A 24,775-nucleotide genomic window follows, 5' to 3' on the forward strand; every position below is an offset into this window, starting at 1 on the left:
GCTTTTTGCTCTAGTTACCATGGGAGCCCCACAAGTAGTACCAGACAACGTCCTGACTTCAAGGAGCTTTCATTCTTCTTGGAGAAAATACTTAAGTGAAAAAGATGAGGACTAATATACGCAAAGGCATAAAATTTGACCGCTACAGCCAGTGGTCTGACGGAAGTCTGAGATTACTGTGGCTTGGAGTGGCCAAGGAAGTCTTAATGGACGAGGGAGGCCTTAACTGAGAAAAAGGGCGGTTATTTTAATTCATTCATCGATTCGTCTAACAAACACACACAGCATATACGTGCCAGGCACCATTCCAGGTGTGCTGTCAAACAAAACGAACTCCTGAATGTGACTGCCGGAAAAGGAGTACAAATGAATGATCTTGGTTGGCAACTAGAAGTGTGGGAGGGTCTGGAATCAAGACTGCCTTAGTTCAAGGCCCAGCGCCGCAATCAGGAACTGCGGGCAAGCTCCGCGGACAGCAAATGTGTTGTCACCCACCCATTCACCTCAGCCCGCCGCATCCCCCTAGCTAGAGGTCTCTAGAGGGTAGAAATCGAACCACGTAACCCCCAGGATCGCTGGAGAAGCACGCCCGAGTGGCCGCCTATTGGGGAAGAGGACCCTGTCATCTAGGAGCGCCCGGGTGGGGCAGCAGTCGGCGTGAGCCGGGCAGAGACATGGATGCAGACAGAGCCTGCGTCTTCGAGCCAGTCTCCTCCGGGCCCAAGAAGGTCATGACACTGACCTCGGCACCCAACCCCAGCCATCCCGTTAGGAGTACCTGCGTCTCAAGCTAACCAAATTCCAAAGAGCAGCGCAGAGGAAGCACGTGGGGCGCAGGAACACGTGGGGCGCCGAACCACTCTCTAAAAGAGGCCGACGGAGACTGCCCCTAGCGGATGCCTGAAATCGGTTCTCAGAGCTCGCCTGGCTCCGCGACGTGCGCCGGCTTAGGTGCTGATAGGCTGTGCGTGCCCGAGCGCACAGGGCTGCAGCGACGGCGAGCAAGGAGGGGACCTTACTCAACCCTGTCTCTGAGTGATGACGTCAAAGGCCCGGGAGGCGGAGCTGCAGCCTAAATCGCACGCAAAGCTGTTTAATCTCTGCCTGCGGTGGCTACGGTGCAGCACGTGATTTCTCTTTTCCTGTTGAAATATACCACCAAGGACAAAATAAGCATATGGATGTCCGCACCCGCAGTCCCTGCCACTGTGGATATAGTTCGGGTGCCCAGATGGGTCCGGGCCGCACGTGATTACAACGTCCGGGGTTTTCAATGCTAGCCTTGTTATGCGAGACTTCTGGTTTCAGAGTTGTGTAATTTTACCGATCCTATTTAAATAACACACTATTTTAATATTACAGACATTTCATTCCTCTCACTTGATCCTCCTCCATGTCGATGACCTTGTAGTCCGGAATCCTGTAGGTTTTCTACCCATTGCGCCTGCTGTACTCCGCAGATTCCTTTTAGCTCTATATCTGGCCGTCAAATACTGGCGCTCTTCATAACCCACCTCCGGGGCTGTTCTTGTTCAATTACTGCCCACATCTAGCAACCACTGCTGGCCTAAGCACATGACTACAGGGCCACTAATACATGTTTACAGTTTTTGGACCAGATCGTTGAATTTTAACAAATTCAACCCCTTGCTTGACATTTCTTCTCAGACACCTCAAATTCATGTCTGAACCCGAACTCATTTCTCTTGCTTCCCCAATTTAAGGCACTTCCAAATCTAATGTAATAGCCCGCACCACCACCCATCCACTCCAACATTCCTCATCAAATCTTTTCACTCAAGATTTCAATATGCCAGACACAAGGGATAGTAACCACAAACGTTCCCATCCCTTGTGAAGCTTACATAATTCTAGGTAAGCTTTAAGTATCCAGTGAGTAAAAAGTGACTACACTGCTTTAGGGTGAGCATGAAGTAAACAAAAACCTCAACTTAGAATGAGCTTTAAGAAGGAGTGAAAAGTCTTCCCGTGCTGAAAACACACGATTCCCAAAATGGGGAAAATCTTCGCAGCCAGTGACCAGAGAACAGTGGGAAATAAGGACAGTGGAAAATGGTAGAAAACCAGGACATATAATGAAGGGCTCGTGCACCACAGATTTAGAATTTACCTCTAGGTGTGATGGGAAACCACCGCAGTTTGGGAAAGTGAAGTGACAAAATCTTATTTGCCCTCTAAAAATGCTCATTCTGGCCACTGTGCAAAAATTGTACTACAGAAGAGCAACGATAGAAGGGAGAACCACTTACAAGCTACTATAGTTAACTGTCCAAAGCTGGTAATGGTGATGGTCACAAGTGCTGGATGACTTGGATACATTTGCAAGGTAAAAGCAGATGTCTTTGCTTAAAGCCTAGATACAGGGTATGGATGGATATCCAAGACAATGTCCAAAGTGTATTTGCCCTAAGCAACTGGATAAATGTAGGCTAATCAAGAGGTCAATTTGGAATACACACATTCAAATAGAGATACTAAACATGAATTGTTTCAGAGTTTGGGACCTAGAAATATTTAGGACTTACTTAAAACACTAATTGCATCGTAATCATGGGATTAGATGAGGCCACCTAAGGAAGAATATCAGCTAGAGACAAAGTCTGATAACCAAGGCCTGGAGAACTCCACAAAGTACACAGATAATACATACATAGAAATCCACTCACCACCCTCCTCCACTTTGTGTTCATTTCATACATGGGCTACTTCCAATAGCCACCTCTTGTATATTTTGCTCTTGACATTGCAATGAGCAGTTTTTATATGGCATTTATTAGGTGACCGACCATTCTCCCTCCCACCCCTTATACACGTGGAGTAAAAAATCGTCCCAAGTTCCCAGCTGTTCTTGAGACAAAACTTAACATGGCTTATTAACTACAAAGCCATTCATGGGAGCTGTTACCTTTCAACCTCACTCTACTCAATCTGTACTCTTTTCCCTTGAGACAGATAGCCTTCTCAGTCACTGGAGATTGGACATGCTTTTCTCCCCTTTGTCTCATTTATAACTCCTCATTCTCCAAATCTTAGTTCAATTATCCCTTTCAACGAAGTCTTTATCATTTTGACTAGGTCATATCATATCCTATCAGTCAATGCCTTGAAATCTATCATCATACATGTTGCTCCATCATGGATTTGCTACACTTTAATGCCACCACATCAGTATCCTTAACGAGACTGTTCAGTGAAAGCAGAATCACATGATTTTGTCACCTATTAATAATGTGCCTAGCATGATGCCTGGCAAAGGCTACCCAAATTTTCTGAAGATTTAGTTCACTGCCTTACAGTGGTGCTCCCTAATATAAATACAGGACTTAAAGAAAACTAGTACTTACAAATACAGCACTAAAAGTTACTGTAATAGGTTAGATGCTTTCACTACCTAAACTCAAAGAGCCAGTCTTCTGCATGGAACTAGATTAGGCTTCAGAACAGCTGTTAAAGTTTTTTTAAAACCAGTTGGAATTAATAGTCCACCCTCCTTAGAAATCAAGGCTACCAAAGACATTTCTTTAGGCTTTTTCCTCTCCTAAGTATAAGTAGCACATCTTCTTTACTTAGAGCTTTGCTGGATGGTACATACAACTAAAGCAAACTTCACTCAAGGACATAAGGAATCAGATTTTAATATGATTTACCTAATGTAATTTAAAACATTCGCTAGTCTTTTCCAGTATTTTTGTAGAATTCAAAATTGGAAAAGGTATAGAAATGAGCCTTCATTGTGCTCAAGGTTTTCCTTTCCCATTACCTCTTTAGAAGAGATAAATTCAAGGACAATACCAATTCTTTTCAATATAACTTAGTCAACAAAACTTAGGAGCCCTTAACAATTCAAGTGAGTTGGGAATTCGGGAGCTTAGAGATTAAATTAGAGGTTTGCAGTCAGCACTTACCTGTATCCCATTCCCCCTAATTAGATGTATTATTGAAAATAAAATGAACAATACAAATTTCCTAAGACACTTAAAAGGCTGACTACTCAACTACTTTCTACATTGTATGAATTGGTTGCCAACAGAGCACCTCAGTTAATGAGCTTTCTGATAATAAACACACATTCTCATGTCTCCTATAAGTGGAAAAGTCTCCCATGTTGCCTATATAGGAGACAAAACTACTACAGAAGCTAACTGATTAAAAATATTTAAAGATATTTTAGTATCAAGATACAATGATCAGGAAAAACTCTTCTATATTCTTTAGGGATATTAGTATCTGAAAATAAAACTGCCCTAACCTAGGTAATCTATGGCATTCTACCTTAAAGCCTTAAAACAGAAGTCTCATTATACATGTGAGATGACTGATACTGTGCATTTACAGAAGTTCTTTGTGTGTGGAGTCTTGCTATGCCAAGAAGCTACAGTGACATGTGTGACAATCATTTCCTTGCAACTCTGTTAAAATACGCATTTGACCAAACAAAAGGCCTTCTGCACATAGGACAAGTATATTATACAGAACACTTGGACCAAGATTCAGATCTTAATGGAACTTTTTAAAAAGTTCTCTGCCTCATAATGAGGCATCACTTTAAAAAATATAGTCTGAATTGAGGCATAAAAGTTTTACATTTAGACTGCAATTGTAGAATGCCAAAAATAATATATAGTACTTCAAAAAGAAACAATCCTTTAGAAACATACACAGAAATAATCAAACACCTTTGCACATTCACAACACCTGCACTAATGCATAGAATTTTGAAACCTAGAAAACATTTTTCCCCATCCCATCTCTGAACTGATTCATAGAAATCACTGTATAAAGAACTTATCTAGTTCTATTTTGATTGTAAATGTCCTGAATTTTCTACAGATAGTAAATTTAGCTTTATAGAGATGACTGCACACATACATCTAGGGATTACCCAATAAACCACGAATACTTATCTAATCCTTCTAGAGTACACCTAACATATGGTTGTGGTACATCCCAGGCAGATGCCATTTAAAGCACACAAGGGGAGGTGCTAACAAAAACTCATTTGCAAATGTAAACAGATAACCCTCCAATATGATGTACCACAACCACACATAAGAAAAGTCAAGAACTTACTTTATTTTAAAATAAACATTGAAGATCCCCTCCTTCCCCACCACCCTACAAAACTTTTGAATGTGGAATGTTCAACAGCCTATCCATTTTAGTAGGTTATGAAACCAGTGAAAACTCCAGTTGTCTAATGATGAATGTTCGAGGATAGTTTCGTGGGTTTTTTTTTAAGTAGCTGAGCACCTACTGCAAACATTCCTTCACTAAAGGCTGAAAACAAAATTTAATTTCTGCACAGAAAAGACCATTAACTTAGCCTTTGCTTACTACGTGGGCTTAGTTCTCCATGAAGTCAAAGTGGGATACAACAAGCAGCATTAAGTTCATAGGCACACAGAACTAGAGCTCAAACTGCTAGCACATATTCCAACTTAGTATATAAATTACTAAACTGTCAATCTCCATCAAATTTGTGACTCTCCTTATGCATCTAAGAGAAGGAATCACCACTTTGAGTATAAATACCTCCATGAGAAAAGGATTTTCAATTAGGGTTAGACAAAAGGTAAGTGCAAGTACTATAGAAATAGCTGCTGGAAATGTCCATAAAATTTCTAACACTAACAATGCATGGGTGAATCACATAAGCTGCTAGCTGTTGAACACCAGTGTTTCAAGATACAACTTTTATAAACACGTTTTATTTGTTTTGCTTATATCATGAGAACTGAAACTATTGACTGTCATTTCCCTAAAATAGGGAAATCAATCTAAAACCCATACTGGTGCTTTTCAAAAGATAGCAATTTAAGAGGGTGGTAGCAGCAGGCATTTGATCTCTCTTAAAAACCTTCAGGCTGCAGGAAAACATGTGACCAAGAATGTTATGATTATCCATTATAGATTTTTATCAGTACCTGTACCAATTTAGGTGACAATACAGCAAGATCCAAGGATTAGTGGTAAGCAATGAGCATCATAAGGAATGATATATAGTACCAATCCTTACAAAAGCCATTGTCAAAGAAAATGTTACGTGTTCAAAAAGGTATCTAAATACTTCACATTAATTACAGAAGTGGCCATCCAGATTACATCTCATATTTGTTGCATATTTTTCAAAAAGTGCCAATCAAAGCCTAATTTTGCATTTTGGCTTTGTCTTACACATATCAGCTATTAGGAAGCAAGTTACATGTTTTTAACCAGTCCTTTGGCCAGAGGATGAATAGTGCTGTGTCAAAGTTGGTTGCCAACCTTGTATGTGTGATTAAGGGCCCATGCGTAATTTGGTATGCATCTAAACATTCAGTGCTCCAATTTAACTGGAAAAGCTGTGAAATGCAGTTTTTCTGCCATACCACACTCCTTCCATCTTCCTTTCAAGGGAAATATTTTTTTGTCAATTACCATGGAATATATTGCTTGGGCTGATTTGCAGATTTTTATCCAATGTCAAAAGTCAATCTTGCTTTTTCCAAGCCACTTCGATTAACTATGGAGATATTATCACCCTGTAAAGAATATTATGTTTTACTCCTAAGCAAGGGTGAGGAATCTGAGTATCATGTGCAAGGCTCAAGATGACGCTTAGGACAGACATGCAGAGTAAAAATAGTTTCCTTCCATATCCAGGTAATATAAAGCTGACAATTGTAGTCCTGTCTTTATGGGATGAAAACAGTCCCTTTACAATAAGTTTCCTGAAAGGGAGAACAAATAGGTAATAACTCTTCTGGTAACATTATGGTACACTGGCCAGTGTGTTTTTGGCGATTAAACATAATCCTGTGAATCAGATTAATTCACTTGCTGAGTGTTCATTTGCGGCATCCCTCTGTTGGGTCTTGGAGGCCCTCCACGACCTAGAAGACAAAAATGGCATTTGGTTTTTCTTTCAAATACTATTTGTTTTGCCTTCAAGCAGATTTTCATCTGAAGTCAAGAAGCATGTGGGCAGCTTGTCACCACATTATTAGGTTTAAGAGGTCAATTCTTCAGTGTTCAAGTTTCACCTGTCCTGGAAGTTGTCATGCGCAAATTTGCTCATGTTCTCTAGCTAAAGGAAGAGTGGAGCTAATGGAGTATTCCACCAGTACTCATTCATTCATTCATTCAACAAGTATTTATTGAGTGCCTACTATGTGCCAGGCACTGTCATCAGGCGTTGGAAATAGATACAGTAGTAAAGACAGACAAGGTACCTGCTCTCATGGAGCTTACATTCTAGTGTACACTCTAGCTTACATTTCAGTAGCAACATCATACTATTGAAATTAATAAAAGCACCAGAATGAAAAACAGACCTTATTACCTAAACTGTTAAAAAGAAACTACATAACATTGAAAATTATATAATGACTTGTAACAGATAAAATAACTTTTTACATGCTGTTAAAACAGATTTTTAGCTACCAGTCAACTCAACTTTCGTAGAATATGCTACAAGGTGAAAAAGAACATAACCCACATTCACATGCAAATATCCTTAAGATACTTCAAGTCAATAATTTCCCAGTGATCCATTAATTTTTTAAAAGTGCACCTTTTTGTTGGCCAGTTTCTACTAGCACTAAAATCAAAGTACTTTGTAATTCCTCCTTAATATACATTTTATACACGTGACGGCCAATATCTAGAGGAAACCTATTCAATTTACTTCCTTCAAATAAGAGAACCATTTAGAACTTCAGATCATATGAAATGCTACTTCTAATTGTTACATAGGCTGACTTCCTGCCCAAATAGTATGAAGTGGTTTTTCTACAACAGACAAAACCAAAAACTCTTAAAACCTATCATTTTTAAGTATAATTCAATTAGTTAGGAATTTGGAGATTTTGTTTAAAAGTCAGAAATAACTGGGTATTTATATAGTAGTGCTCCAAAAGGCATTGAAATTTCAATTAGTTCTATGATTTCTAAATGGTTCTCTAAATGTAACTATGGCTTATCTGGCCATTAAAGGGTCTCTGGCCCTACAATAATATGCATGTTTCAAAAATAAAAGAGGAATAATAAATTTATATAAATGTTCAATCTCATTCCAAAAATGTCTTACAAAAATGTTTCAATAAGTACTTCCTAAAAACATTTAGCAGGTTTTAGGACCTGAAAAATAATTTGCAGTTGGAAAAACATTTTTTTGTGAGGAGGAGAAATGTTCTAGTTTTCAAGACAGTGTAGAGTAACAGGGAAAGCATTCAAAAAATTAAATTTGGTTTCAAGATAAATTTTAGAAACAGAGCATTTCATTTAACCTCTAAAAACAAGTCTGGAAATGATAACTGTATTCCTAACATGTAACCTACATGCAGATTATGAACAGCTCTTCCAAGGCCAGAATAGAAGCTCCACTTGGGAGCTAGGATCACCACCACAAAATATTACCTCGTGGGGCTCCCCGTGGTCCACTCTGCCCAGAGCCTCGCTTGAAATTCTGCTGATATCCATCCTAGAAGACAAGCTAGTTAGTAATGAAGAGAAGGTAATTTTTTGATCCTTAGCTATCTATATTCTTAGTCTAATACTTGCATAATATAGAATTCTTCTTTTAGACATTTTTTATCATAACTATTACTCTGTAATTGTTGTACTCCTATTATTCTCAAGAACATTCAATGAGATATGTTTCTCTGCTCTTAAAAAGCACTGTTTTTAACTCTATATTAACTGAGTACCTATACTGACTGCCAATAAAAGCAAGTCATCATTATCATTCTTCGTAATGAAATATCTTGTACAAAAGTATAAATAAAATCAGCCCCAAATTACTTAATCAAGTCCATCAAGAAACTACATCAATTCCTTTCATTGGTACATTTCCATCAGGTTTATATTTTAAAACAACTTTACATACCCGCTGATAGCCAGAATAGTCCCGGGGAGCACTGAACTGAGACTGTGTGTAACCACTGTTTGGAGTGTTAGAGAATGAAGGGCGGTAACCATCGTATCCTCCTAAAATTTAGGAGAAGAAAATAATTTTATGTTCGCAAGGAATTTTTACTTTCTTACTACTGACCAAGAAAAGAACCTGAAAAATTATAAGCCATGCTTAGTTATTCAAACTAATTTCAAATTCTCTATCCTGACCCAATCTGTATATTTCTGTGAGCATTAACTGCCTTAGAAAATGAAACTTGCGATCACCCATCCATGAACACACACACACACACACACACACACACCCCCCCCACACACACACACCCCAACAACAGCAGCAGCAAAAAATCTCCATAAGGTCTGATAATGTACAAAAAGCAATTATCCCTTAAAGGACAGTGGTAGACATAGATTTGACATTTACAAAAAAATTAACTCTCAATTTATATTACTGTATCCAAATATACTAAAAATGTTTAAATTATATATGAGGCTAATACAGAGGGATACATATCTTTCCCCAAAACCATGACATATTTCTATATATTTTACAAATCAAAAAAGGACATGAACTTGGTGGTGTTTGTTTTTACCTCTGAATCCATTGGCAGGGCCCCGGTATCCATTCATCAAGCCTCTAGCACCACGAGAGCCTCCACGAGACACACCACGACTGCTGTAATAGGGCTGACTGCTCCGAGGAAATCCAGTGTTCTGCTGTGGAGGCTGCTGGTGGTTACCAGTCACTTGATGGGGTTGGTCCTGGGAACCATGGTAAGTGCCAACCACTATAATAAAGAGAGAAAAAATAATAATACACACACACTACACATAGCTCATTACAATTTGTTTTCCCACGTGCTTTCTGGTTTAAGGAATGTCTTATACAATCTCTTCAAAGTTCCATTCTGTGTTTAAATAAATTTTCCTATTAACAATAGGGGAAACTACACATTAGTAAATCCCTGCCTTTCTCCTACCCATATTTTAAACTAAGTGGGATAAAATTCTCCAACAATTCTAAATACCTGAGAGCACACAATTATATCCTTCCAAATGACTGAAAGGCTGTATTATTTATTAAACATCTTCAAGAGACACCTACCTCTTAGCACAAGAGACCAAAACAATTCAAAAGATCTTACATACTGAAACAGTACAATTACCAGTTTATAACAATTACTTATTTTCATTATAAGGCTCCTTAAGTAGTTGAAGCTTTCTTATTCTTTTAAATCTCCCTCAATACTTAGAGAACAAATAAAACCATGTTCCTATAACTAAGTAGCTGTATGGTAGACTATTTAGTCGATTACAAAGATAAACCACAGAAGCCTTCAACTTATACCCCCCTTAATTCTTGATTCATTTTAAGTCCTCTTGGGCAGAGCCAATTTTGAAGACAGTTACATGGTATTCACACTAGCATGCAGCCAGCTAAAGTGTTAAGGAAGGTCCTACAAAGCCCACTATTTGACACCCCACCCTTCTCCCTTCCACAACTGGGAATCTAGAAACCTTCAAAAATTAAATACCGAGGTGAGATACATGTGTGGTATTAAGCCAGTGTTCATAATTCAGAGGGCACAGGGGCAAAAAACAGGGTGCTATCACTACCTTTGGGAGATTAAGGAAGGTACAGACCACAGGAAGGCCTACATTCCAGGAACAAAAACAGCAGCCTCTAGTCAGCCCCAATCTCCCATGCTTAGGCAGAGAAAATGTGGTGTGACTCTTGAAAATCCTCACCTGACCTATTTTATATCAAGAAACCCAAAATACATTTATGTTCCCAGAATGCTATTTTGCAATAAAAAAGCTAGAGAATGCCTAGGAGGAGAAAGGGTCATGACTCCTTTTTCAATTATGTAATGAACCAAATAGACTATTCATATTGTGAACTTTCTACACAGATTACCTTGTACTACATTCCCAAAATTAAAAACTGTAAGCAAATATCAGGAGTATAGTTAACATTTTCTATCTAAGAAGATTCATTTGTATGCATGTAGAAAATAGTCAACAGAACTGATTTTGACTCACTTTTTATCTATAAGAATTTTATTAATCTTGGTCAAATCTCAGTTCAAGAAACTCAAAGCAAAACAACTGAAGTATGATCTTCATTTAAAAATACCAGAATTCCTTTTAAGTGTTTGTAGAGTATAAACTCTAATCCATAAAAAAAATTGCCAAAGATTCCTGTCACATCCTTTTTTCCTTTTTTAATTCAAATTAAAACAAAACTTCTAAAATTATGGGACACACTGATTTGTTCAACACATATATCAACATGCCAAGCATGTCCTAGACATCAGGGATGTATCAGTTACCAACACACAATGCTTGCCCAGGTGGACATTTTAATTATGGGAGATAATAAGTGAATAAAATACACATACAAGTGAAAACATCTGCATTGTATCAGGTAATAAGTGATGAGGAATGCACCAAAGTAGGAGAAATGAGTGACCAGAGCGAGTGTGATACATTTAGACAGGATGATGGAGGCCTGTTAGGGATATTTGAGCACAAACCTAAAAGAAGTCAAGAAACAAAGCCATATAAACACTAATGGAAGAAAGTTTCAGACAAAGATAACGTGTAGAGGCTATGAGTGGGCAGAAAACTTGCTGTGTTTGTGTCTGGTATGGGTATATAAGGAAGAAAATAGGATATACAATAGGATCAAGGCAGGGACCAGATCATAAAAGATCTTGTAAACCAAGGTAAAGACTTTGGATTTCTTTTCAAATAAAACAGGAAGTCACTGGAAGGTTTTAAAAAGAGTGAGACATCTGACTTACATTTTGAAATAATCACTATGGCTACTGTGTGAAGAACAGACTTGGCTAAAACAATAGTCAAAGGAGACAACAGCAACAGTCCAAATAAGAGATGATGACTGCCTAGATTAGAGTGGTAGTGTGAAATAAGCAAAGTGTATATGGGCTGATTTGTTTTGTTTTTGAAAATGTCAGTGAATGTTATGCAGTTAATTTTTATAAACAATGTATATTTTTAAATGGTAACAAAAGGTTATCTATCTAGCTCAAGTTCTGATAGTTAATTAGTAAAGTCAAGGTTCTCATATAGGAGCAAGACACTTTGAAATCAATTGGTACAAAGTGCAAAATTAACCAAGCCAAATTATGCATAGTAATTACTTTTAATTTCATCACATCATCTAAAAAAAACTGGCAAAATAGCACACATGTCAGTACAATGTTTTTAAAGAAATTTACTTGTTCCACAACTGACTCGTAAGTACATGACAAAGAAATTAAAGGAGCCCAAGAGCAAGAAGCCCAGTTATCATTCAGAAGCTGAGCACACACAGCATTAACTGACAAATTTCTATTGGATTACAGTGATCTAACCTCCCTGCTGATTAGTAATATTGAATACTACAGGGATATGTAAGAATTTAGTACTGAGAAATCTTTAACATTGATCCAGGATTATCAAGAAAATTTCGGTTACTTAAATCAGTCTGGCCCTGGCTCAGTTGGTTGGGCATCATCCTGCAAAGCAAGAGGTCGCCAGTTCAATTCCCGATTAGGGCAACATGCCTGGGTGCTGGACTGGTCCCCCAGCTGGGGCCCATGCGAAAGGCAACCAATGTTTCTCTCACGCATCGATGTTCCTCTTCTGCTTTCTCCCTCCCTTCCCCTCTCTCTAAAAAGAATAAGTAAAACCTCTTTTAAAAAATCAGTCTGGTAAAATCAAAGGACTACTTCCTATGACTTTTTAGCAGGGTTGTTATTTTGGTGTGGGACTCCAATTAAACTCCTAGGAATTAAATAACCAAAAACCTAAAGAAGATATTTCATGTGTTATGAATTTAAAAAATCTAAAATATCCTTTATCTACTTTATTACTGTGACAGGTACGATACCTGGCCAAATTACGACCATACTCTCCAACAAGGACTTTTGGTTCAACCTAGTTCACCAAATGCAGCCACACCAACTCCTTACTCCTTCCTAACTTTGTATAACTGAGTGCCAAGTATCATGCCAGCAGGGTTCAGTAAATTAGCAATTTATTGAAAGCAAAACTGATCATAATTTGAATAACAAGTTTAATTCCACTAAATATAAAAAAGGTTATTATAAAAGCTCACTGACCAAAGGAAAATAGGTATAAGGCCTCTAAAAACTGCACATAATTCACATACAGTAAATAGGAATCAGCAATGCAAAATCTGTAAAGTCTAAAACTGAAACAAAACTCTCAGATACAGCCACTCTAAAGTGTAAACTGTCCTAACACTATCAATAAACTACATTAGTAAGCAAGTAGCCAAGGAACTGATACTGATTATCCTACCTGTTTGAAGCTGTTCTTGCTGAAGCTCTGCTTGTTCTACTTGGTGAGGCTGACTGGAAAAGCTCTGGTTATAACTGGCCTGGTACTGATTCTGCTGTTTTAAAGTTTCTGGTTCATTAACAGGAGGAACCGGGGCATTCATATTGAACACCTGTAAGTAAATAAATGATTAGTTCATCGTGTTATGCAAGTAATTTCCCTACTTTTCACATGGCAGACTTCAATGCTGGTTTTACCTCAAATGTACAACAAAGCCTTACAGAAGTCTCAAACATCACACACACACACACACACACACACACACACACACACAAACTTCCTCAAATAATGCACTTCAATGTGAGAAAAGAACACATTAAAAGCAAAGTATAAGTGGGGACTAAAAAATCTAAAGACACCTAATCAGCAGTCTTGAAAATGCTATTATAAATGAAAAATCCTTATAGAAGATGCAAAACCCTGATATGATATTACTCACAGAAATGAATTATATCAGCTTGAACTCGAGTTCAATATTTACTTCAATTATTTTACTTTTACTGATTTTTTTAACTCAAGAGTTCTTAAGTATTTAACTGTATGAACTTTCTTGTGAGCACTGATTTAACTGTATCTTACTGATTACAGTATTTCCATTATCATCATTTTCCAGAAACTTTGAAATTTAGAGATGCTTCAGGAGGAAGCAGGGTGAAGTATCATGTCTGAAATTTACCTTGAGATATACTTCAGTGAAGTAAAAAATTAGCAAATATAGCAAAATGTAAACAACTGTTAAATCTAAGTAAGTTTTGTATGTGGCTATTGGTCTACTTTTCTGCATGTTGAAAAGAGTTCAACTATAAAACAAGATGTGAGCACATAACTCTTCTAAGACTCAAATATACCTCTGAAAGCAGGAAAATCAGAATTCAGGTTCATTTAAATATATCTCCCAGTTAGGGCAGATGCAGACTCAAGCACAAAGTTAAACGAAGACTTTTCATTGAAACTCTAGCATGGTAATAGTGGATTCTAGACACTTAATGTTAGTTGAATTAATTTGCCTACCGTTTGCATGGATTGGAATGGAGCCGCATTTACATTGATTCCACTGCTATGTAAAGGTTTGCTTGTTCCAGCCTGGAACACTTGGGGCTGAGAAGCAGCAGGAAGGGATGATGACGCCGTAGCCTGGTCTGTATTTAAAGAGATTGTTGCCTAAACACAAAGTAAATAGATGCACTTTAGTGATAAACTAAACTTAGCCAAAGCTACTACCCATATTTGTATTAACAAACTCAGCTATTTCATGAAATAAATATACTACAGTGCATGCATTAGATCCAAAAAAGAAGAGTCACTAAATTAACAGTAATTTACCTCTGCCCAATTCATGAATAAGCAAGCGCCTCATCAAGTTGATATGACCTGGTAACAGAACTTGCCTGAATCTGGTCAATTGGTTCCTTTTGTGGTCGTTGCTCTGTAGCATGAGACGGCTGGTACAAGGGTTGAGATGCTGTATACCCCTCACTTGTGGATGAAACCAAAGGAACCTACACAGAAGTAAAGAAATCAAAGGTTCTCTCTGTTATAAACAAACTCTTAATATATACAGAGCTAAAATATATATATATACACACATATATGTATCTGTTAAAGAGACTATAAAAACCTAACAACTACAAAACATACATTATTGAAGCTCGAAGTTACATAAACCTTAGTCTAGTTATGAAGTTCCCCACCAATGCCTCTAAAATAGTAATAGCTGCACTAAATTTTAGAATTATGTATCTAAAAGCTTCTTCCTTTGTTATGATAAACTATTATAAAACATAAGAATTTAAAAAAATTTAATCACAAGAAAAATATAAACATGGAAATAAAGCTACACATGCTAGATTTGGACATGGATCAAATTTGTATCTGACTTTCATAAGCTGACTAAGAAAGTAACCCAAGAACTAAAAACAAATCTACAAAAGTATTTATATTGCTCTTACCTGTGTAGCTTCTGGTTGTACAGCAACTTGATTAGGTTGAGCAAGTCTAGATTCAGAATGAACTGCAAAATTGACCAAAAAAATATTGTTCTACAAAATCAAATTTCTATAGCTAAATCCTAAATAAACTTTAGCAATTATGAAAATACACTGGGTAGGACAGGTAAGATTTTAACTCTTGAATGAGCTTTGTCTTTACTAGTAATCATTCATTATTAATCAACACTCACAGTGGCTTGAATTTTGCATTTTACAAAGATAAAGTAAGATGTTAATGATAAAGTGCTAACAAAGAGGTAAAGAGCAAAACAAATAAGAATGATGCCAGTGTTATCCATGAAAAAGCCTTTTAAAGCAGCAACTAAAGTAGCATTACTCTTACTCAAGACCTTAGATAATATTCAGTGAAATAACATTATCAAGTTTCAGTATTTCAGATGTCTCCAGGAAAAAAAAAAAGTAAATATACTTTTAAAAAGCCTTTATTCAATTCTGTGTGCATATTATTGCCAATTCTCACCATCCTTCCACTCCCCTCCCAACCATGGTTAAGTAGATAATCAAAAATACAGTATCTTTGACTAGCCATTTAGAATTGCCCGTTTTCACTGAAGAGTCTAAGGGACTCAGCAGTTACCAGAATAACATCAGTGCTGCTGCATGTGTCAACTTTAGCACAACTTACCAGCTAAGAAAACTACATATTTTCTTCCTCTGGTAGCGCTCAGAAAATGAACACTAATTAAACTCTGATTCCTTTCCAGAAGGCCTAACCGTGATGTTTTCTAACTCTTGGTAGAAATGTGACAAAGATGAGTTCACTTTACTTTGGGAAAATCATTAACTACCGTACCAGATAAATATGCTTTTACTCAGCAACTCCTTTTATGACATTTAAAATTATACACTAAATATGTTACTTTACATAGTTCCACCTTTGTGCCATTAATGCCTACATATTGGGTTGGCCAAAAAATCCATTTAGTTTTTTCCATATGATGGCTCTAGTAGTACTCAGTTGTCTTTAACTTCACTTGGGACAATTCTGTTAGGTTGTATTATGACAGCTGTCATATCAGCACGCATTTTTTTTAACAAAAAGTCAAAACTGGTGAATTTTTGTGCACCCATTTTAATATTGAAGATGGAAGAGATACAACATTTTTGGCACATTATGCTTTATTATTTAAAGAAAGGTAAAAACACAACTGTAAAGCAAAAAGATTTGTGCAGTGTATGGAGAAGGTGTTGTGACTAATTGCACATGTCAAAGTGGTCTGCAAAGTTTCTTGGTATATTGATATTCTGGCCAAATAATTCTTTGCTGTGGGGCTGTCTTCTGCATTAGAAGACGTTGAGCAGCACCCCTGGCCTCTACCCACTAAAAGCCAATAGCAGGAGAGAGCTGACATATTCAGAATATCCAAATCAATAAAGTTATTCATGAAACTGAAAAAAGTATCTCTTATTTTACAGAAAAATCCATACAGACTTTTTGGCCAACCCAATATTTTGGGGGGAAAACAAGACTCAAAATTACTAATGATCCATTTAACCCAATACAATGCATCAACTCTAATTAGTGCTGCTTTCAAATAATGGTATAAGACTAGAAAGTCTGGAACTTCCATTGTCTTCTTATCTACCTCTTCCTCTTTCCCCCTAAGCATTCCCTTACTCACTTCACTGTTAAATCTCCTAAAAAATTACTAGCATCCTTCAGAGAAAGACACCTCTATTACTTTTATTCATAGATTCTGACATTTAAAAAGTCAAGTAAAATTTCATTTATATAAATTACAGAAACAGGAAAAACCAGTCCAGTTTTACAAGTCAGGAAGTAATTACCATGGGGCTGAAGGAGAGGGTAATTACTGACCAGAAAGGAACAAAAATAGGCTTCTAGGTTGATAATGTTCCGTTTCTGGGTGCTGATGTGTTCAGTTTGTGAAAACTTGTTGAAATGTACATTTGCATATACTTTTCTATGTCTATATGCCAAAATAATTACAAAAAAAGTATGGAGCTACAGTTATTCATATTATAGGAAAAAACAATGCTTCTTATCAAATTAAAAAGGTAGAAGAACTAAAAGGTAAACAAGCATTAAAAAGAAAAAAATTTCATTTTTATAAACTTTAAAAAACCTAAAATCATTGGTCCTATATCTACTTCTCACATAAAAATATACCATTACTAACCTGGAGGGCAAACCAGCTGGGGCATGTCTATGTTTTGTGCTGGATTCATAGGCTGTGCAGATACAATGGCAGGATCAAGAGTCTGGTTTTCAAAATCCAGCATTGAATCCTACCAGTTAGAATACAATGGAATTAAGTTAAATAACATAAACACTTAACCCTTCTGCTACAAAGTCTAATTAAACCGCACATACCTGTATGAAATTGTAAGGCCCCTGCATTTGTGCCATCAGGTCCTGTACTCGCTGTCTTCTCACAAGCGGATCTGCCTGAGCCACTGGTGTCAAAGAGTGGGGCTCCGGGACTGAAGGAGATGCAGCCTGAGGCTGCTGCTGGAGTGAATTTACCACCTAAATGAAGTGGGAGAAGGGCAGGGGAGTGGATTGGTAGAATGACAGAACTCCATTCATTACTATCATGACATGTCCCCAAGCTACACAGGCTATGTATACGGTATACACAATAGACTTCAACGTAGTTACTCAAACTGACCATATTATGCCAAGTTTAACATTCTGATTAATGCTATAATTCTGAAGTGTTAATCAAGTCCCCAGGACCACCATGCAGCATTTCAGAATTACTTTGTAAATTGCTTTCAGAGAAGGACTACCTATGTTTATTTCCTAAAGTAACATACTTTGCTTAAACTGTTAGGCCTTCTACATTATAAAGTAAATCTCTATCAAATACATGTCTATATCAGTACCCAATGTATAGTCAGCACTCAGGAAATATTAGCTATTATTAGCATCAAGCTTTGAGTTCCTACCATTCCATCCTCTCTGCCAAAACCCTAGGTCAACATCCATCACTTCATCTAAACTGCTACGAAAGCCAAAGCTCATTCTCTCTGCCTCTTTTTTCTAGCTCTTATAATTTCTCCAGATTATCATTTTTAATAATTCTCTGTTCTGCTGGAAAAACTAATTTGTATTACATCAAATTTACATCCTTCTGTTTGGCTTTTAAGCCTAGGCAAGTCATACCTGTTGAGCTTGAGCAAGTCAGAGCCATATTTCCTGTATAAGGAACATTGAGATAATAGAGCCTGGTAACCAAACAGGCTTGGGGTGAAGGAGGAGCCTAAGGTGACACTCTAATATATCCCCTGTGGGTTTTTTTTCCTGCAGGTTATCCGTGTGGGAACCCAGATTTTTAGAGACTAACCTGGTAACAAATCATATACTTTAATACATTAACCCTAATTTATACATGGTTATAGTTTTTTCAAATTAGATCAACATCAGTGCTTCTATTAAACACCCACAGGGATGAACAAAACACCTTTTAAACCTAACAGTCTTCTGTAACGAGTTTAATATAATAAATGTACTTATACAGAAGATTAATAGTCTTAATTTTTTCTTAGAAGACATAAAAACTACTAATTAAAGACAAAGGACATCAACCTTGTAATACAGAGAACTCTTACCTCAACTGTTTCAGCTGTCCACTCATCTACCTGCTCCTTTTCACCACTGTTGAACTGTGTTTCGGCCATAAATTGTCTATTTACATACTGCAAAACAAAATAAATGTTTGAGACCTCTGTCTGAAAGGCAAAAAGGGAAAGCCAGCATTAAATAAAAGTCATACCTCTGTTGATTCAACTTCACTTTGTTCAGTGTATTCTTCTGCTGGCTCAGGCTCTAAGAAGTTTAAAAAAAGATACAAAGGAGTTTAAGAAATCTTTTTTAAAGTTAACAATTCATTTGAATTCCAAATAAGTAAAGGGTTTAACATCACATACTCTGAATTTATTTACAAAGTTATAGTTAACAGTAAGTTTCCGTATTTTATCATTCTTGCAATAATACATTCAGAAAGAGTTTTATCATTATTCCAGAATAAGTAACTTTAGTTTCAACAGTTATTCGGGGTCAGGTATAATGCAAATTAAGAACTACTATGTTAAAATTGCTCTCTATTCTTCAAAGTAGTATTATAAAACAGCATACTGGTTACACTGGTGGCAAAGTAAAGTAAAACCAGTACCCTAAACTAAGGCTCATATCCACCTAAGTACTCACCAGCTTCAGCTACCTGGTCTTCAACAGTAGGTGCTGAGGCCGCCTCTTCCTCCTCACATAGCCCGTTCTGGTGGTTGTGAGTGCTGTCAAAGTAGTTTGACTGGAAAACACGCTCAACAATTTCCTTTAGAGCTTTATCTAAGTACAGAATATGAATTATAATGTTAGACTATCTGAGATACAAGTCAACACTCTAAAATATTGTAAGAAAAAAACCATCGACTGTTACTAAAACATGTAAGAACATGAAATTCCACCAAGAACAAAATTATAGTACAGAATAATAGGGAACAAAAGAATCTACTTGTTTTTAACTTTATCTTTCTGTATTTTAAGTAAATTCATTTAAAAAAAAGCTGACGACAATGTGGTAGGCACTGGGGCTACAAAATGGTATGTAAAAGATATATGGTATCTGCCCTTCCTAAGTTTACAATCCAATAGCAAAGAGTTGTCAAATACTCAAACAATAAAATTGCACCTGTGAAATGTACTACATAGAAACACAATGGATTGGACCTAATCAAGAAAAGGCTGCAAGAAGCTTTCCTGGTTAAGTGCTGAAAAACCTAAGACCTGGAAGATGAGTAGTAGAGAGAAGTGTTTCAAGGCAGAGGCAACAGCATTTAAAAGCCCTGAAGAGAGAAGGGTGCCAAATACAAGAAAATGAAAGTGTGCTGTGGCTGAAAGACAGGGAGTAAAAAAAAGCGTAAGGAAATTTGAGTCTGGAGAGACTGATAAGGGTCAGATGATCATGCAAGGTCTTGGAATTAAGGACAAAGTATGTAAAATGTAATTAAAATATTTGGGGGGTGGATTCAGTTAGAAGACCACATTAGACAAGAGAAAGGCAGAAAAGTAGAAGAGAAATAGCAGCAGACAGGTTCAATACATTTAAAAGGCAATTCATATTGTCAGAAGTTGTTTCGCTTGGATATAAGAAGGGCAGGACAGCAGGCAACGGTGTGTGTCAAGAATTAAAATCTTAATTTCCTGGCCTTATATAGCAAATGTACAGCAAGGCTATTCCCTAATAGGTCCCTCTACAGAAATTTAAAACTTCTATTATTATATCAACTATCATAAAATTAATCCTATTAATAAAATTATTAACTACTTACTGAACTGCGAACACTTCATATTTTCCTTTCCCTAAGCTTCAGAGATTCATGACTCAAAACTACTTGTTTTAAAAAAAATTAAATGCATGAAAGCTGAATGCATATAAAAACACTAATGTTTAATACATTAGTAGCTTTCCATTAGCTACAGATACAGATGTGACATTCCCAAGATGCAGGAACAAGACTAGGCAGAAAACAACACCAAGGCAAGCTACAAGATTAAGATGTACGCTCATGAAAATATTATCAGGAGTGGCCTAAAACTACTTTTGTAAGCTATTAAGTTTATGCACATATGTGAATTACTTTCCAAACTTCAAGTAGTGAATTTAGTGTATACTTCTAGCAGAATTAAAATCAAGAAGCCAAAAGATTTTTTACAAAGAAATAACAGACAACACAAGTTAACAAACCAAGAGAATTATTTCTTACAAGAAGACACCAAAGGATTGTTTCCTCATGATTCACACATGTCCTTACAGCAAATACACACCAAATTGTTTCTTACTGTTTTGTCAATTAAAATTTATAATCCAATTTATTTTCAACCAAATAACTAAAAACAAGCTATAAATACAGATTGTTTTACCCTGATGTGTTCAACAATCTACTTGGCTAAATCAACTTTATAGCCAATAGAAAAATCTATTACCTGATTTATTAAGGGACGAAAATCCTAAAATTCCTATTTTATTGAGTTAGTGAAACTTAAATGTCCTTAAAAAAAGAAAAAAATCAACATACAATCGCATTATTTCAGGTTAAGAACTGACATATAGCAAACTGAACTAGATACCAGAGCCTTTTTTAAAATACAAAAAAGAAGTCTAAGAAAAATTAAAGACAGACTAAGGGCCATGACCACATGAGGTACAGTAAATGTTTTTCACAAAATGTCAGCTCTAAGGAAAAACCAGTCACCAACTAATAATCACACACTGGCAAGTTAATTTGGTGTTAATATGTCCACCTCAATCAGAGTAAGTTACAGACAAAAACCATGTTAAGTAAGGACTTCCATCTTTATAGATTTTTGGTTGGCTGGTACTGGTGTTTTGACTACCGACAAGGAACAGGCACAAAAAATGCAAAAATAGATATAAAAATGAAATAAATAAGGAAGTAAAAAGTGGATGATATTTTTCCAGTTCTAAAATTTCTTCAATTAACATTATTCTTCTTAGGCAGGAAACTAATTTTTAAAGATTTTTAGTTATAAAAACACAAGGCGTCAGTGATACTCACAGGTTGTTCCACATACAGATTTTTCTTTGCCTTCCAACAAGTCCCACAGGTGAATGGAGGCATGTTCATACTGTTCATTCAACCTTAAAATAATAATTAAATAGTTAATTAATTACCTTTCAATTGTTAACTTAAAGCAACATTTATAAGTTTCTTTTATCAAATACCACTATACCTCAAGCTCATGTCCCGTTCAGGGTCTGCTAACTTGTAGAATTCATCCAACAATGACAATTCCTCTTCAGACAATATTGGCACACCATTCAAACCTTGTTTCAGGTCAGTTCGCACTTCCTCATCTCCCAATTTGTCCAAAACATACTGCAGCTCAAGTACAGTTTTCAAACGTTTTTGTTCAGCTTCTTCTCTCATAAGCTGCTCCCGTCGTGCCGTTTTCTTTATTGTTTTCTGAATCTGCAGAAGAATATAAACAGAAGACATCAAAATAAGTTTTAAAAACTCTTTTAGCTCAATCAATTTCTGACCCAATGTAAATAGGACATACTTATTCAATGAGTTAGATGTGACCCTAGTACACAAAAGGATGGTTCCCAGTTTACAAAGAGTTCCTTCGTGAGCCATTTTACTCAGCTGTTAGAAATTCAGAATACATCTTTCTCCAGAAGGTGGTATACTACTGAAATGTTACTAATGAAAGGATATATTTGGGATTTGTTTCAAAATAATCCAGCAGACAAGGAGCAGGGGAGTAGATGTGGTATACTCTATGAAATATGATTGCCCATTAGATGGTAAGTGTAGAAGATGGATAGATATGAGTATGTGTAGGTTCATTATATTCTTTAGTTTTGAAATTTCCCGTAATAAAAAGTATAAAAGTTAAAATTTTTAATTAAGGCTCTGAGTCAAATTAAAAATAAACCTAACCACCACAGCAAAAAATATTAACTATATCCTCTCTACGGAAAAATGATCCAAAGTTCTAAGTACCTATTCTGATTTCACAAAGAAATGCCAAAATCCACCACGGTTACCTCAACCCAAACAATTACTGCTAGTATTATAATGGCATTCCAAGATACTGAAATAGTGACTAAAACTGACTTGTTTTTGTGAATATGGGCATACTAGCAGAGAAAAAGAAGGTGGCAGTAAAAGCAGATAAAAGTATGAGTGCATTTTCTCCACTATTTTTTACTCTCCACTACACTCTTTTTTTCCTGCGAAGGCTAAAGGGAGAGAGCATCAGCCAAATTCAAATACTTCTCTTTTCTTATGGATAGTATCAGTGCGGGGTCAAAGAAAAGTCAGTCTGTTCATTCAAGAACCATGACAGTGTTTTCCTTTCTTCATTCTCCCCTTTCTCAAGCCTCACCAGGATAACTTTAAACAGAGATAACCAAAATAAGGACATATGAAACATGTAATAAAAAGAAAAACACGGGAGACTTGGAAGGAATAGTAAGGTTGCAATAAGGTTAAATCTATAATGGTAGTAAAGAGGGTAGTAAATTAAATGATATCTTAGCAATCCGTGGCAAGCAAATACATATGAACAGAAAGATGAGATCTCTTAAGGAAGACAGATAAAAAAGCTTTCAAGGGGAAAAAGTAACATCTACTGCAAAGATGGATGAGCTTTCAAACTAATTGGAGGAGTGCGATCTTAGGATAGAGAACTCTAAATTTATAAGCAGCCAGAGAAAGGAAGCACTACATACAGGAAGAGAGGCAAGAATGTGAAATGATATCAAGAAAGCAAAAGAAAAAAGATAATAAAGAAAGCCACTTCAGATGAAATGAGAAGTTTAAGTAGGGAAGAATATGAAAACCAGAACAGGTAGGCTGGAGCTAAGTTTAAAGAAGCTCCTGAATGCTCAACAAAAAAGGTGTTCAATAATTGTGGCAAGTACAATAAAGGATCAGAGTTAAACCAAAGGACTGCCAATGAAGTTAAAAACCTAGTGAAAAGTTTCTAAGAACACCAGTGTTAAAAGAGAAGCAAAGGAAGATACAAGTATTATCATTTACACAGCTTCAGAAATAGATTCTTTATTAAACTGTATAGCTTCAGAAAAAGAAATTGGATAGGGTTCATCATACCTGAGGTTTTGACCTAAGCTAAGCAGAACAAATCCCTACTTCAGTATAAAATAAATTTTCTTTACTTTTGAGAGATATCATCAATATTTTCCACCTTTAATCAAATATAGTATGTAACAATATTAAGTGCATAAAATGTGTTATGCATCAAATACCATTCTAAGCACAACCCTCTGATCAGGTAGGTACCATTATCGTTGCCATTTTACAGATCAGAAAACAGGCGCCAAATAAGAACCTCTCCCCTCTCTCTCTTCCTCCCCCCGCCCAGGTCCCATCTTTCTTTCTATCCTAATCGGTAAAAATGGCAGAATCACGATTCAAAACCAGGAAGTCTGGTTCCAGAATCAGAACTTCTAACTTCTCTATTGCATGGTCTCTCATCACATAATAAATTGCTTATTCACCTTAGCAAATCACAGACAACTTTATATTTTGATATTTTTAGCCTTTCTCCAAATAAGCTAACACTAATTCAGAAGGGTATTATTTATGGTCTCAACTGAACAAATTATTTGACTTCGTAATTTGATTTTTTTTCCTGTTCCCAAAGGCTTCTGTCATATCAAAAGATGTTTGGGAAAAACACACCACTTTGCTGGGTCAAGAGCAATGTACCAGTCTACCACATCCCTTAAAATCCCTAATGGAAAGAATAGTTACCAACTATATAAACAAGCCTATTCTCTGCTAGTTAATGGAACTGTAAGATGGTCATTAAGCATACAGGAATACATAAAAAGTAAATGCCTACCATGTTTTATCTATTTTCTTTTTAACCAATGAGAACCTTGGGTAATTACTATACATGTTTGTCCTATCTGAAAGCCAGTGCTTTTAAAATGCACCTTTCACATGTGGAACTTTACAGAATT

General features: G+C 36.4%; 2 protein-coding genes across 3 annotated transcripts in view; both read right to left on the reverse strand.

Moving 5' to 3' along the window:
• The window catches only part of NAT10 (N-acetyltransferase 10), a 39,129-nt gene extending 38,245 nt beyond the window's left edge, over window positions 1–884 (reverse strand). The window contains exon 1 of the mRNA XM_054585928.1: window positions 779–884. The gene's annotated coding sequence lies outside the window, so the exon portion shown is untranslated. The remainder of the gene's footprint in view (window positions 1–778) is intronic.
• A 3,858-nt stretch (window positions 885–4,742) lies between these two features.
• Window positions 4,743–24,775, reverse strand: part of CAPRIN1 (cell cycle associated protein 1) — a 33,909-nt gene continuing 13,876 nt past the window's right edge. For both annotated transcript variants that reach the window (XM_054585930.1, XM_054585931.1), the window contains 15 exons: window positions 22,012–22,250; window positions 21,837–21,919; window positions 19,468–19,605; window positions 19,034–19,086; window positions 18,870–18,956; window positions 17,629–17,784; window positions 17,435–17,543; window positions 15,234–15,295; window positions 14,673–14,783; window positions 14,296–14,445; window positions 13,246–13,396; window positions 9,507–9,701; window positions 8,888–8,988; window positions 8,419–8,482; window positions 4,743–6,893 (listed from right to left, as the gene is read on the reverse strand). In XM_054585930.1, the coding sequence (XP_054441905.1) occupies window positions 6,829–6,893; window positions 8,419–8,482; window positions 8,888–8,988; window positions 9,507–9,701; window positions 13,246–13,396; window positions 14,296–14,445; window positions 14,673–14,783; window positions 15,234–15,295; window positions 17,435–17,543; window positions 17,629–17,784; window positions 18,870–18,956; window positions 19,034–19,086; window positions 19,468–19,605; window positions 21,837–21,919; window positions 22,012–22,250 (1,764 nt within the window). In that variant the 3' untranslated portion in view covers window positions 4,743–6,828. The remainder of the gene's footprint in view (window positions 6,894–8,418; window positions 8,483–8,887; window positions 8,989–9,506; window positions 9,702–13,245; window positions 13,397–14,295; window positions 14,446–14,672; window positions 14,784–15,233; window positions 15,296–17,434; window positions 17,544–17,628; window positions 17,785–18,869; window positions 18,957–19,033; window positions 19,087–19,467; window positions 19,606–21,836; window positions 21,920–22,011; window positions 22,251–24,775) is intronic.

Source organism: Pteronotus mesoamericanus, unplaced genomic scaffold, assembly GCF_021234165.1.
Source record: "Pteronotus mesoamericanus isolate MK-2021 breed Mesoamerican mustached bat unplaced genomic scaffold, CSHL_Meso_final contig_90, whole genome shotgun sequence".
In the NCBI taxonomy this organism is placed as follows: Eukaryota; Metazoa; Chordata; class Mammalia; order Chiroptera; family Mormoopidae; genus Pteronotus; species Pteronotus mesoamericanus.